Below are 20,916 nucleotides of genomic sequence, written 5' to 3'. Positions count from 1 at the left end.
TTATACTGCTCGGGCACCTTCCCCGAGCCGGTGGCGTCGTGAATTGAACCGGCAGGAGTCTGCGGTGGGCCGTACCCGTTAGGAGCAATAAAAGCGGATGACAGAGCAGGTTGTGTCACCGCCTGCCCTCCCCCGTCACACGGACTGCAGGAAAGCACAGTAAGAGTATTGATAAAAAATCTAGTCATGCAAGGGGTGACTCAAGCGAGGCTTCACGTCTTTCTCTTGCAGCCCAGGGAGGACCCGCAGGAGACCCGAAGAGCGGCAGCTGGTAGCGCAGAAGATGCCGCCTGCCTTGTCTTCAGCTGCCAAGGTTCTTTCGGAGGTACCCTACCAGCAAGGCCTGGCTCCCCTCCGCCCTCCGCTGTCCGCTCCGCAGCAAAGGGTGGATAACCTGGCCAAAATTAACGGACAGCTTGGAGCCACCCTGCAGGGGTGCAGATGGTCGGTCCAGCTCCTTGCGCCCCGATGCACAAGCTGAGACACAGAGGACTAGAAATAATCACTGATGCACAGAAAGAGTGCAAAAGCTTAAGAGTCGAAAGGTGCTATTAGCTTAATCTAACTCTAATACCTTACAATTATACTTACCTTCATTATTTAATTCCCAGAGAAAGACATTTTAGTAACAGTTACAAAAACGTACAGTTCACCTTTGTCTTTTTTCCTTCCAAAACCCAATGCAGAACAAAGACAGATCTCAATATGCTTTGGAAAGGAGAGCTCTCATTTCGGACTGGGTACCAGCAGCGGGAAAGCCAGTGTAACAAACCAGTAATTGCTGAAAGTGAGACTGGCAGAGACCTTCAGGGATGATCTAAATCCTTCCTCTCTTAATAGCAGAACAAAACACCAATCGCCCTCATTAAACCTACTGACATAAGTAACCTCAGATCAGATGTTTGACGTTTTCTGTTTACAGTTGGCCGCCAGCTTTCAGGCACACAGAGAATAAAACACGACTTCAAGAATGCTTAGCATCTCGGTTAACTCAAGACACCTTACAAATACCGGCACAACCCAGCCCAGCGAGGCAAAACAAGTGAGCAGCGAAACTGCTGACCTTGTCATAGGCGCAATCTTCGCTCCGTTCTCCGGATTTTAAACTGTCAACGCGTTGGGTAAGGGCTGTCTGAGATTCTGCACTCTGTAGAAAACAATCCTACTTGGACGCCTCTGCTGCTACTGACACGAGCATTTCATAAAATAAATACATCCAACTGCTTTTTCTTTCCTGATGGGACTACACCAGCTGCTGCAGATTTTGGAACAGATGCATCGCCAGGAACTGGATCACAACAATTTATATAACCCAGGCTAACGGACACCAGGGGACCGAACCTTCAGTCACAGCTATCTGCTGGTCATAATTATCTGCTCATACGATGTGCTCTCTGCTGCTCTCCTGCTAATTAAACAGCAGTTTGTGTCATTCATTAAAAGAACTGGACTAGTAAAGCAACCGAGGTCATTAAAGCAAGTCTTCAGCTGAAACGGGCGTGCACAATGGTTTGCAAATAAGGCTGAACCTGCGCACAGGAGCTGCTTGGGCCCAAGCTTTGCAGGAGGAGGTCAGCTTTCAGCAGCAGAGCTGTGCTCCAGAAGCACACAGTGCCCCGGGGAACGTGGCGTTGCTTGAACTTAACTGCTCGCAGCGTTTGGCGCAAGTGCCGAGGTACCAGCGAAAGGCTACGGTGGACTGTGATACAGCAGTTCGCTTGTGTACTGAAGTACACCAACTACAGCCTTCTTTATATTCACAGAAGTTTTCCTCCATTCCCCTTTTGAGATGGCAAGGCCTCAGTTCAGTGCAGGTTTCAAGACAGTCCTGAAACAATGCGGATTTCAACCCCCGCTGCTTATGATAAGCACGTAGGCTAAGTGTCACACTGCTGCACAAATTGGAAGCAGAAATGCTCTTTGCCCTCGTTATGCCTCTCCACTGCTCTGCCGCAGCTGTAATGACAGGTAAAGGGCATGTACTGACAGGTCTCAACTGGAATATAAATTACTTTCTGGACCACAGGAGAGTTGGTGATATTATGCCCCTTCTACCTCCCTGCTTCAGTACTGCAATAGGAAAAAGGAAGCTAGACAGGAAAAGTACTCACAATTAAAAACAGCTCTTCTGATAATTAGGAGAATATCCTCTTGGGCGGACACCTGGTGACCAGAGGCATGAAACATTTGTCATTAAAAAACATAGTGCCAAGATAACCCTGGACAGATAGAACAATGCCAGACAGCTTTGTGAGCGCCAGCCTCCCAGCTCTCTGTAAAGGCACAGAGAGAGAGATGGATTGAAACTGCAAGAGGGACCTGTGTTCACATTTTCTATTATCATCTTCATTTAATTATCCTCCTTTTCATCCCACATGGGCAAGAACTAGGAAAGAAAGAAAATGACGAGACAACTGAAAACACCTTTCTAGTTGTCCTGGTTTCGGCTGGGACAGAGTTAATTTTCTTCCTAGCAGCTGGTACAGTGCTGTGTTTGGGATTTAGCATGAGAACAATGTTGACAACACACTGATGTTTTGTTGTTGCTGAGCAGTGTTTATACTCAGTCGAGGACTTTTCAGCTTCCCATGCTCTGCCAGCAAAGAGGTGCACAAGAAGCTGGGAGGGGGCACAGCCAGGACAGCTGACCCAAACTGGCCAGAGGGACATTCCATACCTTCCGACATCATGCTCAGTATATAAGCTGGGGGGAGTTGGCCCCGGGGTGGGGGCCGCTGCTCGGGGACTGGCTGGGCATCGGTCGGCAGGTGGTGATTTTTTTTGTTTGTTTCTCTCTTGTTGTTTTACTTTCCATTACAATCTGTTATTATTATAACATTATTTCAAGTATTAGTTGCCAACCAGAGTCAAACCACAACACTAGTTTAGCCTTTTCTTCTACTTGCATCATCTCATGCTCTTTTTTTTTTTTTTTTTTTTCTTTTTCCCTCTTTGTCTTTCCAACCAACATTTCCTCTCTGGATTTTCAGCCAGATGAGTTCTGAAAGGTAGAACCAAAACCCCCGTTTCATACTGAAATATAAAGAAAACAATAGACTCAATTTTTTATAGCATCGATCAACTACCACTTTTCTCCAAGAAATCAGAGATCACTTCAAAATACCAGCAGGTGGAATCTGGCAATTTTTACCTTTACAAGCCACTTTTGTCACTGCATGACAATATTCTGCTACTTCATGATCGATAGTTTGAGGGGCTGTAGAGGGGCTACCCTAGAGTCTTCCTAGATGTCTGCAGATGAGGGTGCTGGAGAGACAGCTCGTAGAAGAGGGTCTCCGTCTGATAAAGAAGTTTATAATCAGTTGGGAAACGACTGGTCAAGCAGAGAAGCACCTCAACGCAGAGGACTTACGAAGGAAGTAGCTCCCACTGAAACACCATCACCTTCCACTTGGCCAGTGGCTAACACTGGAGCGATGAACTCCTGCGTCACTAGGAGATGATTTATTAGTCACAAAAGTTGCGTTATATTTTTATTGTCCTCACAGATAAATCAGACCAGCAAGACATCCGTAACCATACACACAAAATATTTATCAAAACAATTAACATTACAAATCTCCTTTTAAAATAATTTATTTCACCGATTTCTTTTTAAATGGTACTGTCTTACAACATACATTATTCAACAAAGAGGTGCTGAACAGACTCTAAAATAAGAAACACTTAAATTAAGCAATTGTCTCCGATTAGAATTTCAATTTCACCCACGTCCTAACTCGTAAACGTTTGCTGGAATACGCTTCTCTTGCAGGCTTGATTTTTGTGCTTACAAAAACAGCATCAAGTTTCCAGATGTTGAAAAGAAAGAGTTACTGTACGGTAAGTATGCATTCAGTTCAACGTACAAGGCAACCAAATGATTCTGTCGTTAACGTTAGCATCATGTATATTTTAGTTCACTGCACTAACATTTAAACTAAAACTTCAAATCACATAATCTTTTAAGTGATTAACATTTAAAAGGCAAGCAGTAATATCCTGAAAGCTTACAAAGGACATCAGCACACAGCTAAGATGGGGTATCATTCGACAAAGGCTGCGGATGTGTGTATGGATGCTTTTTTTTGTACGACGCCCACCTGCAGACGGGGCAGCAGTGTCGCCCGCCGGCCAGCCACATCACGATGCAATTCTGGTGGAACACGTGGCCGCACGGCAAGCCCACGAGCAGACAACCGTTTGCAAAATTTTCTAGACACACAACACATTCTGTACAGTGCAACATCTCAGAGGGCCAGGCTGACCAATCTGGCTCCACGTCACCTGCGGTGCTGTACGAGCCGTAGGATCTCGCTTTCCGTTCATATGGCTCGCGATGACAATATTTATTGGCACACGAACAGGTCTCAGCAGCGCACCGAGGCTCTCCTTCACTGCGCCTGTGAAATGTGTTTAGCTCATCGTCCTCTGAGACCTCTTTTTCACTACTGAAGACCTCTTTGTTTTCACTGTCAGAGTCACTTTCGCTGTCTTGAAAGGTTTCCAGCATTTCCTCATCAGAATGGACGCCAAGGCATTTAAACCTCCACATCGGTAAGTTTTTTATGTAATCGGTTGGTATCAGAGGGTGAAGCCAGAGATCGGGGAAGGCCAACCGCTCTAAGAACAAATCCGGGTCTTCATCCCAATCCGAGTCAAAAGGAAAGTGTTGAAAAGAAGCAATAGGATGAAACAAGTAGCTGGTGTACCAGTCCCACAGGCTTGACAGCCACTCCAGATTATTAGCATTTACTTCATCGGTGTTGTTATTGCGTCTTCTTTTCTTCTCAAAGTAATCGATTAGTAAACCATGACCAAGGTACGTGCTGAGGAAGAGGGCTGGATGCGAAGAGTAGAACATCCAATCGGCTCTTACCCAAGAAGCCAACGTAGTTGTGTTAGAGTACCTGAAGAGTTTTAAACTGTACTCATAAAAGCTGTCTAAGTAGGGTAGTTGCAAAAAACCTAACACAGGTAGCCAGGAAATAATTAGTAATGAATTATACGTCCCTAAAGTGCTTATAAGAACCACAAAACGCTTTATAGTAGCGCCTTGTGTAATAAACAGGTCCATCCAAGCCATCAGATTAACCAAAACTAAGCTTAAAACAAATAAATCATTAACTTCTGGTTGTAACGAGCGCAAAAAGGAATCCATGGCACGTAGTGATATAAATTCACCAGTGTTGTTTCCATACCTGTAAATCCCCTCGGGAGTCCTCAGTATGTACGATGGTGTCTTGTAGATGCCAATTTCTGCCATGTAACTTTTATTGTCCCAGTTTTCCACGTTCACAAAAATAAACTCTACTCTTCCAGTAAACTTTACACTTAGTGCAGAGAAGAACGCTGGAGGCTGGTCGAGGTTGGCAAACAGGTATATTTTCACACGGTACTGGTCACTTTTGTTCCATTCTTCTTTCAAATGTTCCGAGTTGTAGATGGTTTTGATCCGAGAAGCAGCATGGGCCGTGATCCATTTGAAAATGTGCTCCACTTCGATTTTGCGCCCGCTGTATTCCTTAAGCATTACTTTTCCCTTGGAGGTACTGGTTTGCGGAACTGACATAATGAGGGTGGATTTCAGCCAACCCCTCCTCCTGCAATATCTACAAAGAAAAGGGCAGGTTAGATTACAGAGTTTCATAACCCTGGAGCTGCAGTCCTTAAATTTCTGTTATGAGCCCAAAAATGAGACATGCTGAGCACCTGGGAATCTTTACATATAATAGTAGGAAATGCAGGCACCCAATATTCTCCAGCAATGTGTATTTATTCTTACAATACACTTCTTATCTATCTTACAGAAACGTTGTAAAGAGATACGTATCCATAAAACAGGAAGAGGAATAGTGTTAATTTTCATGGGTCACTATAGTAAACAAGGCCATGCAGTCATTCATGCTTTGTAACTGGATTTGCAAAATATGCAAGCTGACTCTTCACCCTTCCCTATAAAGCTTTAGTATTAAAACCTATTTTTCCTTGGCCTTCCAGCTGAGATGATGTACACTACGGTGTAACTCGATGTCCCACAGCTTTCCTGAGCCTGCAGATAACTTTCCCAGTGCTTCCTTCCGTCCTAGGTTTGCCAGGCAGCAGCGGGGTGAAGTTAACAAGACATTGGTTTGCAGTTGCTTTAATGAAGCTGACAAGTGTCCGCTTCCTATCGGGGCCATTTTGGAAGTATGCAGGCAGGCGAAGAGGTGTGGTGAGAGAGCTCGCCACAAAACCGGTGGAGGAGGAAGCAGACACATGCTGCCAGATGGTCTGGGCTGAAGGAATACCCCCACCGTCTGGCAGGCAGAGTGCTGAGATGGGATGAACTCCAAACCCCAACTCCTAGAAGAAGAGGCTCTTCAAGGCTGAACCCTGAGTCATGGTCCAGACCCCAGTAACTATGAGATGAGTCTGATGACTCAGAAGGTGCCTTCTCTCATGCATCTTTCCTACCAGCGTCACTGTGCCACCCAATTTATCTAGTCCTCCTTTTAGGAAATGCCTGGCAAGTTTCAACAATCAAAACATTACACGGCCAACAGGCATGCAAACTGTCTCTGAGAACCCTGCACACTGAAGTAGGGGCCAGCCGCCTCATTCGCTAGCCATCTTACCTACACAACCTCTGGTTGTGGTCTATCGACATGTATTTAGACAATTACAACTCCCCATCTCAGGAACCTGAATGCAACATTTTTAGTAGGAGCCGTAAGATATTACCCTACTAATAAAGGTATCCTGACTACAGTAGTGTGGAGTGCTTTTCTGAATTTCAGCTGCAACCTGATGAAAACTATTCACGAGGGTTTACTCAACAAAACATTTCCTGTATTAGGAAAAAACGAATTAATTTAAAACATAATATTTGATCATAATACTAAGACTGGTTAGGAGCTATGCAGAAAGAAACGCTGCCAAATGTTTAAGATGTTCAAATACCAGTGTTTTGATTATACAAGATTATTTTGCATAAGCACTGCAAAGTCTAAGAATTTTCTCTTATGATTAACTTGGGATTTCTGTAAACATTTAGGACTTAAGCTGTGTAAGATGTGCATATCCATACACGCCACTGGAATTCTAGACAACATTTCCCATCACGTGAAGCAAATGCTTCCAACAAAATGTTCAAGAAAAATTTCTTTTTACAGCAGCACAGAATTATTAATAGCTTCTTTGGCTCTGCTCTTCTTCCGTGTTCGAAATCATACACAAACAACAGCGAATCTTGCATAGCACACTGTATGTTGTCAAAGGGTGTGTGCGAGTTTATATATAAACATATACACATTCGTCAGGGAACAGGATTTGTCAGTCATCCTGAGAAGCAGGCACTGTTTGCAAGGTTCATGCTATCCCGTGTTTCTCCTTTCCAGATGGCAATATAACAACTCTACAACTGATAATAAATAGTTCTTTTACATGGGCTATATATATTTGGCTTTGTCCTAAGCAAGCACAGTTCTTGTCCCCAAATGCCTGGACTATAAGGCCAGATTCTTCTATTCATTCCCTTCCATCGCTGTATTACACTCCGCATAGTCTAATCATGTATTTCCCACACGATGCTTCAGGAAGCTGCAGATCTGCGTTTATGATGCTGATAAATAATGCAATGGAGAATTCTGAACAGACTTTAGTAGAGAGAAAAACATGAATAAAGCCACCTTCTGCCACAGCTACTTTTATGACACAGCAAGCCCTGCTGCCAGAACACAGCTGAGCCTTAAGATATTCTTGGGATTTAGATAATCCTTTAAGAATATACCTGGGGTCACTGGAACAGTTAAAAGTGCCAGTACGAATGCCGAATCTTGATACTTTCTTCACCATTTTCTCCCAGTGGACTTTACCCACCAGTGGGCTTCTGTCGTTTGCTACGACCTATTGCCGAAAGAGAATAATGATTTAGTATCACAGTTTGCTTCCTGAAATAAAGAGGAAGTTTCATGAAAACAGAGATCTAGTCACCCTTGATACTGTTTCGCCCTTCTCTTAGAACATACGATAGGTATATACAACTGGTAGTCACACTAAGTGTCTTTGGAGAGCAAAGCTCTAAGAGGGAAATATAGTTTCTGCAGAAAGACAAAAGCGCATCATCATTTTAAGTACCTGTTAAGGCACTAAAATCAGTGGTAGGTAACAAAAACCTTGGGAAAATAGCAAAACTATCATTAACCAGTTCATAGTAGGGGAGAAAGAAGAGGGTGCAGCAGGTTCTTTTTCTTCGCAGTAAAAAAGACCATTATTTTATTACAATTCTCCATGAAAAGTTACAACATACCAAAGAAATGTTGCCTCAGAGCAAGTAAAATGAGTTGGAACGTATGTACCTGGTACCAGATTATACTGCCGACAACTGCTTCTAAGCAGTGGAAACTAGTGATTAAACTCCCAGATAATGCCTAAAAATCTTGACTCCTTCCAGCTTTGCCAGTGACGCACTCTGTAACTTTACGTGACTGTTCCACCAACTCCAATGTCCTATCTGCCATTTCAGGATGATAATGCACTGTGATATATCCCAAGGTCTAATTTGTTCTAACCTAGCATATTAAAGTAGTACTTTAGGTTACCTAGATGTAAGCTTCTGCAGACACAAATGACAAAGAATAAGCACTCATCCTCTGACTTGTAACTGTATAGGGAAGGAAAAAAAAAAAAAAGAAAAAGAAAACCCTGCCTGCCTGCAGCTGACAGGTAATTTTGAATGACAATACTGATCATGCGTTATTCCATGAGCCATCGCAGTTTCTATTTTAGAAATGCCTCACGTGCTTCTGCAGGCTGACTGGCAACCACTTAAAATAAATTTTTAAATTAAGTTTTGAAAATTCCATTTGTTATGTATTTGTTTACCCACCACTAAACTTCTCCCAATTATTTTCTGACTTAACCTGAAATGTCAGCTTTCCTCTGGAAGTTAGGTTGTCACCACTATTAAGAGTTCTTTGTGTACAGGTTGAGACGCAGAGCTGGAAAGCATGTCTGGCCTTTGAGACCCAAAAACCCCCAAACTTATCTGCTTCGTGGTAAGTAGCATCTACTCAGAAACTAAGAATAAGAGAATTCACTAAGCAGAACGTTCTACATAGAGAAACAAAGTTAAACTGAAGTTACAGATTATACTCCATTCCGCTGAGCCCAAAATGTTTAAATAAAACCAGAGGTGAACATCTAGATGAGAATCCTTCAAGTTATTCTCAAAACACACGTATCACATAGAAAAGCCTTTTAATGTCCCCTTCAAGCACTCAGACAACCAGCTGGGGAAATCTGCCGTATTATTGAGGCTTCTTTACATCACCCAATGTAACTGAAGCAATTACTTTGGATATTTTAAACTTCTTCCTTTCACGTACTTCAGCTAAGAGAGACCACCTTCCTAAAGACACCTAACACCAGTGTATCCTCAGAGCTACTACGGCATGATAAACGTATCCAACGTAGTAAGGAATCACCACGCTTTATTAGTAAGCATAAAAGTAAAACATTGATAACCGGATTACTCTTTGGTACAACTACTCAGAGATCGGTTGCTTCCAAAATTCTGCATGCATGTTCTGAAGAAGCCCAGCACAGTTGTTCAGAGTATGCTAACGTCACGTGCAGGAGGACCAGTCCTGCTCAGCTGTCTCTTCGGTCTGATATTACGGTATTCACTTGAAGCATCAAGAGAAGGAGAGTTGTTGCAAACACAGTCACCAGTATGTTTTACTGTCATCTGGCTGTTTGTACTGGTGGATTTTTTAATAACAGTTTAATTCCCTCCCTATAAAAAAGTCTTTCCTCTTGGGGAAGTTATTTATGCTGTAGGACAACACTCGAACTAGCAGCTTGTATTTTGGAACTAGATAGAGAGAACCCTACTATGGTTTTGCACACTGAAGCTTTGTAAAATGTCTTGGGCTCATGCTTTTTTTACGTCATTATGGCAAAAAAAAAACCCAGCCACCAAATAAACATGTCCATTGCAGCAGCTCCTTGCAGACAACACCCACTTAGAACATTGGGAGTTCACCACACAGAGGCAAGGGTTTGTATTTTGGAAAGCCGCCATCATCTCTGTGGATGAGGGAATCTGAGAAAATACTGCAGGTTAAGCAATCACAATGTAATTCAGTTTAAATTAAAGATAACTTGCAAACAACAGATTTTATTTAAGTGTGAATTTTGATAAGCTAAGAAATTGAGCTTAAAAACCTGTGACTGAGGAGACCAGGAATTTGAGTGTGGAAGAGGCCTGGAAGTTCTTCAAGTCCAAGGTGTTAAAGCTATCAGGATTTTATATTTCAAGCAAGGGGAAAAAAAGTTGTCAAGTCCCGTACTTCTTCCTAGCAAGCACTTCCAAAAAGATGTTAGAAATAGTTTGAGAATCTACAAGGAATGAAAAAAAGGTCAAAAGGAAGAGCTAGCGAAGAAAGATATGCAAGAAATCAAAAAAATAAGGAAAAATGAGCAATTCAAGTTAGACCTTACAAAGACTATTACAAGCTGCACCAAAAGGTTTTCAGCCACATGAGTAAGAGTAGAACAGGGGGAAAAGCAGCAGGATCACCATACACTGAAGACAGGATAGAAATGTTAAGATAATTTTCTTTTTAAAATGAAATTAAAGCTCTGACTCAGTTTTCAGTGAAGAGGAGATGGCTGGCCATGGGCAGGTTAGTGAGTTTATGGGAAGAGGCTGCATCACCTGAAGATGGAAACAAAACTCAAATAACTTAATGCACTTAAATCAGAGTAAGCAGGTAATCTCCATCCCAGAACTGTAGTACAACGAGCACACAAAATCACAGATGAACCTGCGAAGATTTCTTATAAAACCTGTCAGACTAATTTACATTTTGGCAGGAGAATAACAAGTTAGTAACTATATTTAAGAGCAAATGAAAAAATTATCCCCCCGGTTTGACCTCAACAGTATGCAAAACAAATTTTAAAGGTGCAGAGATGACTGAATTTTTCGCTCCTTTCCAGCATGGAATTACTAAAGATGTATCATTCCCGATTAAGTTGAGAGTTAAAAATCCATCTTTTCCTGGAGGAAAAGAACCGAGTTTCAAGAGAAAGGGAATGTAGTACCCTATCTCTAGGTTGGTAGAGCATCATGTATTGAGCCACATGGAAAATTTTCATGAGGACTGGAGATAAGCTTTTATAGTGAGTAAAAAAAAAAAAGAAAAGTTTTAAAGTGAGTAAGAAATTGACTAAGGCAAGAAAACATCAAAATGCCAGAAAGGTGCTAACAGACTTAATAGATTTACCTTAGAGCTCAGTTCAGCGTATATTCCTATTAATGCCCTTCCTGCAGAAACTTGAAGTCTCCCAAAACCTTCATCGTTTGTAGATGACATAAAATTGGGAAGCACATCTACGTACAAAAGAGGACTGTAACGCCGTACAGGGAGAGCTGCACAAATCTTGTAATGCAGAGTGTCAGAAGCGAAATTGAATTCAGTAATGAACAGGACACTCGGGGAGTTCATCAGTTAGAAACAGCGATAGGAGGAAAAGCTTGGGACTATTGGTTGACCCAAAAGGAACTATGAGCCGTCAATATTAACTGGCTGTGAAATAAGGAAAACCCAGGATATATTATGCCCGACAAAACAAACTGGTTGATTGACCTCACATACTGGGAGTAGTGGGGTAGACATCAGGAGTCGGTGAAACTAAAGGGCGATGTCAATTTAAGCACAATAGGAACAAATTAGCAATGAATATGCTTAGGCCAGAAGTTGGATACAGGTTTCCAAGAAGAAGGAACAGTCGATATGAGTATTATACTCAGACAACTCACGATTTAAGAAAGACAGCAAGCTATTTTATAAACACATATTCCATAGCCTACTAGAGAGCTGAACTCGCTCATCAAGAAGGTCCCTTTCAGTCATATGCTCAATTTCGTTTTAAAGAAATAAAGGCAAAGCTTATAGAAGAAGGTATCTTTTACGAGATCAGCTAGCACAGCTGGGAACCAAACACCACATTTAGAGGAACACAAACCCTTCAAGCTTTTCTTATTATTAGCTATGCTCACAATCTGCAAAATATCCTATGTCAGAGTGACAAACAAGACATTGAAGATAACCTCATTAATCCATTAATCACCTTAATGAGCTAAGAGAATCCAATAGGATCAAAGCAACCCTGCCATTTAACAATCCCACATCACTGAATAGATCTGCTCCCTAATCGACACTTAACCCAGGCCAGAGGACTGCCTCTAACTGCAGGGTCTGAACTACCCTCTTTCCTCTATATATGAATTAGTAGCTTCCTTAGTGGAAGAAGATGCTGGAGAGAAGGCCAGGCCCTCACTGGACATCCATCCACAAGCCTCCTCTGAAGGCTCAGACAAAAGTTTCTTCCTACTCCATCTGTGAATTTGGGAGGACCACGCAATATCCCAGAAGGTCAGGAGATTCTCAGCCGACGGCACTGAAAATACTGCGGGTTAGTTACGCCAACAAGACATGCAAAGCAAAAATGGAAAGACGGAGGTTTGGAAATCTCCTTTATTTCTACATGTTCTGATTGAGTTTTCTTCTTTAGTTTCCATAAATACCTAAAAAGGTGGCTTCCAGGCACTGCAGAAAACAAAGTTAAAATAGAATTCATCTAGGGACATACAATACTGAAATCATTGAAATCCTGATGATTTCAACAGGCGATTGCATAGGGAGCTTTTGCATTGGAAGAGCTCTCCTGACTTTGAATTAGACAGAACTGTCCCAAAAGAGGCCAATCAAGAACATAATCAATAGAATCATTTTGATCTATAAGTTAAAACAGTCATAGTTATGACATTAAAGAAGCAAACAGACTTTAAGAGCAAATACCCCGGAGACAGAAAGATATAAACACTTGGAAAAATAGGACAATGTCAGCAAGACACTTTGCCTCTCTTGCTTAATCCAAAACAAAAGTGTCTCAGGTGGGTGCCTAGATACTGCAACTTCGTAACTGTCATTGAAGCAGTTGCTCCTTAATTTCCCAGTTATGATTAAGGATTTTTTTTAAAAATTATTTTATGAAACATACATTCTTAAAATACCAGTAAAAGATGGGACAGAAATTGAAGTGGCTCAAGGAAACACTGCTGCTGTTAAAGAGTTTGCTGTAGCAATGTGATATGCAAAGACAGATTCCTGCTCTGGTACTCCAGCAGTACTTGAGCACAACATGATAGTAGCCTTATTTGAGCATTCTCCTATTTTCCATTCATTTAAACCAGATGTTGTTCAATCCCTTTTAGACAGGTATGTAGAGATTTCACAGCCGGTCACTGTACAAGATTTGGTCTCAGTAAGTTTTGAAGCTCACCCACAACTAAAAATCTTCAAATATCACAAGGCATGAGAATGAAAGTCAGAGATCCAGAAATGCAGAACAAACAACACTTCATGGTATTTCAGCTCTCATTATTTTAACCAATTCTAGCGCCTTCAGTTATTTTCTCTGCTTTCTCCTATGGTTAAGATACACAGAGGAAAGACACGTACTAATCATTTGATACATAAGAAGAATTACAGCATGATGGGGGAAAGAGCTTACACATATCCTCACAGCAAAGATACTAACATAGGATTAACTGGTGTTTTTTTAATGGGGAATAATCCCTACAAGGTACTGTGCACAAGACCAGGTATATACCGTCTGGAACGAAAACCACACTCTTAACAAGTTGCCTCCAGTCCAGCAACTTGCAGCAACCCGAGTACTTTGCAGACTGCGGTATACGCAAGGGTAACTTCCCACCGAACCTGAACACCCCTGACAGACAGCTTTTTGAAAGAGGACATTTTAAAATCAGCCCTTAAAACTAGTTATTACTGCTTCCAACGGCTTCAGGAACCTAAAGTAACCTCAGTAACACCAAAGGGAAAAACATCCTGATGAATTGTCTACTTTGCACGTCCAACAGCCCTTGTGCCTTGCTAGTTTGATGAAGAGTCATTCCGTTTGTGTTTGCTACATTGCGCCAAAGATGGGAACAACACTAAAAAAAGAACTCAAAGCAGAAAGCAAGAATTGTGAGATCATCGCAATACAGCAGAAGCTCCGAGCTAAGTGATGCACATGTATTTTTTATATGTGTTTTTTGTGATGGAAAACTATTCACATTGGCAGCATCTCTCAGCCTTTATGGGTTAAGAGTATGTGCCATGAAAGGAAGAGAACACTGTATCCAAATGAAAGCGGATCCAAGGGAAGCTCAGGGATTAGCTAAACTGGAATTTAGCCAGGATACCAGGTGCTGGGCACACCTGCTCATACCAAGAGCACACAATTTTGAATACGCATGACTAGTTAAAACTTGGTTTTACAGCTTAGCCACAAAGACAACAACTCCAAGTGCTCATCAACTCTGGGCACTAGGGCACTGTGACAGGCTTCAAACCATCAGGAAGAACAAAACCTATTAAATAAGAGACACCATTCCCTGCTGCACACACACACGTACAGGCAGTTCTCTCGGGAGCGGCCACTCCTTGCCCAGCCTCAGCAAGTCAGTCTCCGCATGAAGGAGTACAGACATTTGAATCGGAAAAAACTGCGTGATTTTGCCAAAGGCAAAACCCATTTCTAACTTACTTAATGAACTGGTAAGGTTGTATGTATGTGAGAATTGTCGGTCTGGCTTGGCAGTTTCCAGTTTGAGATATCCAGACCCCTGGAGGTCCACGACCTCCTCCACAGTGCCTGCGGAGGGTAAATGAGCGAAGGAAGCCTGATATTACTGTAAAGAGTCCATGCACTCGCTGGAAGACTTTTAGGGATCCACAGAGATACAAAGGTTAAAAAACCCTGGTCTATTAATTAAGCTTCTTATGTGCTGTTCATAGAACCCTTCATAATCAACAGCTATGTTGCAAACTATCCTCCCATAGATAAAACAGAAGTAAAAACATTTGGACAATTCTCATTTAGAAATACAATTAATTATAAATGGACTGGTGAGTTATTTATTAGAAACATGGAAAAAAGCCCACTTATTCCAGATAACGTCAATAAGTTTCTACATGACTGTCTGTACTTTTATTAATTCTGAGACATCTCACTCTCTGTTTATTATTCGGCATTGTGCTGATGAAACTGAATTTCCGCATAGTTGCTCTTTCCTAAGAACTCACAACTGGTTCAGAATCCATCCATATGGACTAAAGATGTCTGGAGATTTTTTGCTTTTCTTTTCTGAGAAAGAGACCGTGAGAAATGAGATCAAAATGGGCAAAGACAGAAGACTACATCCATCGTAGCATGCAAAAATTAACCACCTCAAAATTACGTGTAGTTTCTCAAGGGAGGTGGGGTGATCTATGCACCAATCTGAACAGCTCAGTTAAGCTGTCAGTTAAGTCTGAGGTTGGGAATAAATGAGCTTCTGTAATGAATTAACACAGATATGCAGGCAATACGAGTACCATTACATTCTAGCTGATGGTATTCTGCACCCTTGACTGGATATGAAGACTCTCAAGAAGGACACTGAAAGTTAAAGTCGGGTATCCTATGGTAAGCGATCCTGAAGACCTACTGGAAAAGACACAAATACCAAACGATGTATTTTAAAAGAACTGAGTGTTTCTACTCAATTTCCTTGTAGCGAGAACAACTGATCACCTGGCAAAATTAAAAAGGCAAATATGAAAATTATTCATCCTACATGCAAGCAAAAGAAAGAACGAACGAACGAACCACCACCAAAATCCTGTAGGCACATCCCTTGCTCTGTGACTACACCACTTGAACAAGAAGCCGAGATGCAGAATAGACCGCAACATTTGATATCCATAACGATGCCCTTCGCACCTCTACCAGACATGACCAAACTGTCTGTCCTCCTGCTTCAATGCCAGGAAGAAAGTTCCCTTTTAATTCTCTCTACCACTATGTTACAGTAGGGGCTTTTTAAATGAAAATATACATTAATTTAGATTTTAACTTCATTCAAAGAGGATTTTTATCTGTAGATCATTTACTGTATGTTTTTAAAAAGTCATAATGACTGGATGTGACAGGCTTCTAGAGACTAACAGAGAGCATGAGCCATAGCAGAGCCTGGAAAAGTGAGAACGTTACGTGTTAGTCCTCTACCAACAAGAGAAGCAGCTCTAGAAACTGCCACTGATCCTCCCTGCCAGCCAAAGAAGTGCACAACAGCAGCTGGCAAGCAAGAAGAAAGGCATAAAAGGAAAGATGATGAGATCATGAGCTAATAGGAGAGAGAACATGCTGCTGTCCATGGCCCTACGGAAGCTCCACGTAGGAGCAGAGGGCACCCGTGAACAGCTATACTGGTAAACAAATTACCACTGAACCTGGATGCTTTGCATGTGGTTTTCCAGAAAATAAAGAAACAAAGCCACAAAACACTGTTTTCTTGAGTATGGACTTTGACTTTCTTCAAGGAATTCATCTTGCTGGCTCTGAATGATAAATTCACCTCCAAATTTGTGTCAAACACACCAAGAAATAATAATTGTTTCCTCTTTTTCCTTTGATTCTCTTCAGACAGTGGTGGCTATCACATTACCAGCCTCTGCCACCCCAGAAATTTCATTTACATGCATTGGAAAATAAAAATCATCTTCAGAGTCCCCATCCTCCCACACATCATCATGAAGTCTTCAAAACCAACTCAACCAACAGCCACTGTGCTAGCTGAGCCAGAACTGTTTCTCTCCCTCTACTGCTTTCCAGCAGCCCCCATGGAACAGAGATTCAGGGTCAGGATCCTGAAAAGGATCTGGAGATCCTTTCTGCTTCCCAGCCAGTAGCAACAACAGAGCAGGGGAACGCTCTGACCTTGTCTGCGGTCACCAAACCCATCCATGAGGCATCCTCACCCTCATACTGTCCCCTGCCTGAGCATCGAGCTGATTAATTAGCTGTAAAGTTTCCACAGGATGCTTAACGGTAAAGGAGAATGGGCAAGGCAGGGTAATCAAGAATTAGAACAGGGAAGTGATGATAAAAAAACAGCTCTGCAGGGATGAGGTCTAAGAAAAGAGCATGGGAAAGCCTGTGAAGGGACACGAAGAATCCAGCACAGGAGTTATCCAGACAGGAGCTATGGTGGGGAAGGGAGCAAATGAAAACTCCAAGTGATGAAAACTCGAAAGGCAAGAATGAAAAAAAGAAATTTGACACATCTAGTGGTTTTTATTGTGGAGAAACAGACAAATAGCATTCAGCAAGTAAATTATTCAGTAAATTCCACTAATTTTTTTTTCCACAGCTATTGTGACCAACTGAATAGCTGTGCAAATATTCCCAGAATGATGACAACATTCATCACACTAGAAATATCAAAACACAGCCTATCTGATCTGCTATTATGAAGCTAGCTGAAAATACATTACGATTAAAATTCTGCAAGCAACAGACAACAAAGAACCACCATATTTTACTCTTTTGAGCTGCATGGGGAGGAGGGAAGGTTTTTCATAGCATATTCACGCTCATTTGTCAGCTAGCTTGGAGATGTATAAAATTCCTTTCAACGCGCTCTCTCTGCTTGAAGAATCCCCTTCTGTATGATTTAAACCTGAAACTTAGATTCAATAAACTCCAAATACATCTTTCTCAAAACACAAATGCCATTTCAACTGTGAAGATAATCTGTCCTCTCATTGTCTATTTTAGGGTGAGATCTGATGTGGTGACAGTGCGGGTCTAACAACAGGACGTCATTAAATCTTGACAATCTATTTAAATAGAAAACATGAGGTGAGGAGACCAGACAAACCAGGCAGGAGAGCTGTCAACTGAACAATTAATTGTCTGGTGGAGAATTTTGATTGTCTGATGTGGCTGTTAGCAGAGAACTATGCCTAAAAAAAATTCTTTTTTCAACAGAGAAGTTGATGCAGAAAAGCATTTTTACATTTTGGTCTAGATTATTTATGTTCTCAAGAGCGATGATAAATTGTTTCAGAATGCTATTTGCAAAAGTCTTTCTTTCTTTCTTTTCCTAAATGTTCTCTTATTCTCGTGCAGCCCTGGGGAAGCACGCTGTAAAATCAGTGGGCCCACAGGGTTTGGGGGAAGGTTAACTTTAAGCTACCAGAGTATGTCGTACAAGCAGCCCGCTAGCCTGAGAAGTAGCACACTGAGATCTTACCTTTGTGAAGAGGCAACAGAGATTTTAAAAGTGCTCTAAGCCCCTTAAATAAACAAACTTAAACTGGTTGGGTCTGAGGCCATAATGCAACCAAAAAGAAGAGCCACCTACACTTAACGCACCTACTTCACACATTACACAAGCTCTTACAATACCAGGGCCAAGTACTTGGCAGAGTCTGTGTACTTAAGCTGTGCTGCTTTGCTTGTTTTCTGGTTCTAAAGTACCCGGTTTTCAAAAAGCAATCCACAGAGTAACAGGGTTTTTCTTCCTCCTTTCTGGATAGGAACTCTGTAACTTCCAGCCTTTCTGATTTTTTTTGAACAGATTTATTCCTTATGATCTCCCTGATGTAGTTCATCTTTGTCACCACCTCTCTGTTACACACTTTTACTACTAGTTAACTACCCTCATAAACTCCTCCTTTGAAACACATTTTGGATGCGATAAATATATAAAAATAGATGATCAAATTTTTATACCTGTACCAGCCAGATCCCATCTTTCGTGTCCTCTACAAGCTCATAGAAGTGCATTTCACCACTAAAGTTTGTACTGGAAACCGATTCGGAGGCCTCTTCCTCCTTGAGAGCAGAATAAAGCTCTCCTTCCATGAGGTCTCCTGAAAAAGAGACAATTGGAGAAATTCAATTAAAATGGCACTTGAGAAAGATCACTTCATAAATTCTAGTAATGGTTTAATTAACTATATTTTACATGGTTGCTCAAAGAACCTTTTCAGTACGAAGGTAGCTAAACTTTAAAGTTATTTTAATTCTAAATTTTAATTCAGTGACATGACTATGAACAATTGGACTTCAGCAGTCGGACCACAGAAGACATTAACGCTATGCTTCTGGTTACACAGATGTACCACACATGCAACCGAGCGCACAGAAGAATAAACGAACATCTTTTAAGCCTCACTCTCTGAAAAGAACAATATTCAGTGGCTGAGAGCAATTTTAATTCATGTATCTTGGCTTTCATTTCACAGGATAGTCATTTTGCAGCAAGCAACTTCTTAACACTGATAATTCAAACAGACTTCCAAAATTTCAATCAGTAATTTTGTACCAAAAAACCGCGTTGGTTGTCCCAGTGCAAGTAAAAATCTCAGGTGGACTAATTCAGCTGCTGGCTTCTGTTTGCACAGTTGGAAAAAGTTCCCCTGAACTCCAGTCCTAGCGACGTAAAGAGCTCACAGTAAAATCATCTGATGTTTCCTTTGTAACCTCATTTCCTTCTCACATTTTGTTTCACAATCACTACAAACGCTGTTAATGACAACTGGCATTCTAGTAACTAAGCTATTAAGCTTGAAGAAATTAAGTCTTGTCCAAAAAGGCTGTTTCCTTCAAAATATAAAATTAAAAAAGTGTTACAGCTGAAACCCTTGAGGGCTTTCCAAAAGTATTCATAGAATTTAGAGGAAAAAAAATTACAGAAAAATGCTGCGAAGCCTGTTGGTATGAGAAGTGTTCCCATGACATTTGAAGAAGTTGGTTAATACAGTTTGTTTGGAGTTAAACACTTCCCTGCAGCATCTGCAACCCAAACATCATGACATCATGAAAGTACCTGACAGCCAAGGAGTGAAAGTGATTGGAAACAAAAGTGAAATCACCTAATGCTTTCTACTGCTGGAGCAGCAAAGCGAATAAACAACATAAATAAACAATGAACAACAAAAGCAAATTAGATTTAAATGCCCAGCATTAATATTAATTATTTAAAAGGAGTTAGCATTTTTAAGGTTATGGCGCTCACTAGATTAATCCAAATCCTTCTCCTTTTCCGTCTGGACGTCTGAGCCCCTCACTGCGTATCCCCATCACTGGGATTTTTCTCTCCTGCATCGGCAGCCCTTCGATCATCGATTTAAGAGCAGCTACTCACATTTTCCTGCTTGGCTGGCACTACAGCTATTACATCAGCCCCATCTCCCAGTCCTTGGGGCCAGCTCCCTCCGACTACTCCTGGCCAGCATCCTTACTTTCAAGACACTTCTGCCATTCCTTACATCTCCATTGCTCTTCAGCCCTCGCTCTTCATCACCCCCCAACAGTCCACCTCTTTCACCTGGTTTTCCCTACTTCTGAAACGCCCCCCCTGCCTTTTTCCAAGCCACCTTTTGCACGTAGGAGCTACTTCTGCTCCTCTTCTGTAAAACCACCGCGTCCCTCGGTACCCATCCCTTCTGCTCCTCAGCTGTAAAACCACTGCTTCCCTCAGTACCCATCTCGATAGCAATACCTGTCATAACATCAGCAAAGGGGCAGGGAGAGGCATACCCGGGAAAAGCTGGCCCCAGCAGTAACCCACCGCATCTGTTTGGATTCTTTCCTCCTCGTTTCTCACGGCAGACGACATTGGCTCTCATCTGTGCAACCAGCACCTCGCCACCCTGACCCCAACGGCCCGCGGCAACCCGGCGTAACTCATCGGGAAGAACCATTTCTCGCTGACCCGTCCAACCAAGGCCTTCCCTCCACGCAGCCTATTCGGGCTCAAAACGCCGCGGAGGTTTGTAACGTCACCAGCCCCGAGCTTCCCCCTGCCTTCCTCCATTTAACCGCCCCGGCGTCTCGGTCCTTGGTGGGGGAAACCAGCTCGTTTCCCAAATTCACCCTGCGAACGCGCTGGCCCGCAGGCGTGGGGAGCGGCGCCCGGGTCTCCATCCCAAGGGCGGCGGGAGCCCAGGCGGGGGTCACGGGGGATCGTCCTCCCCGCGCGGGGGTGGCGGGGGACCGACCTCCCTCCCCACGCGCGGGTCG

The 20,916-nt window shown here is 42.2% G+C and overlaps 1 protein-coding gene across 1 annotated transcript in view; it reads right to left on the bottom strand.

Annotated features, from left to right (window-relative positions):
* The window catches only part of LOC103923510 (charged multivesicular body protein 3), a 35,194-nt gene extending 16,441 nt beyond the window's left edge, over positions 1–18,753 (bottom strand). Inside the window, 1 exon segment of the mRNA XM_009331878.1 lies at positions 18,622–18,753. Within this exon segment, the coding sequence (XP_009330153.1) occupies positions 18,622–18,753 (132 nt within the window).
* Positions 18,754–20,916: the final 2,163 nt, after the last annotated feature.

This window comes from Pygoscelis adeliae, unplaced genomic scaffold, assembly GCF_000699105.1.
Source record: "Pygoscelis adeliae isolate BGI_AS28 unplaced genomic scaffold, ASM69910v1 Scaffold209, whole genome shotgun sequence".
NCBI lineage: Eukaryota > Metazoa > Chordata > Aves > Sphenisciformes > Spheniscidae > Pygoscelis > Pygoscelis adeliae.
This window is presented reverse-complemented; position numbering and strand designations above follow the sequence as displayed.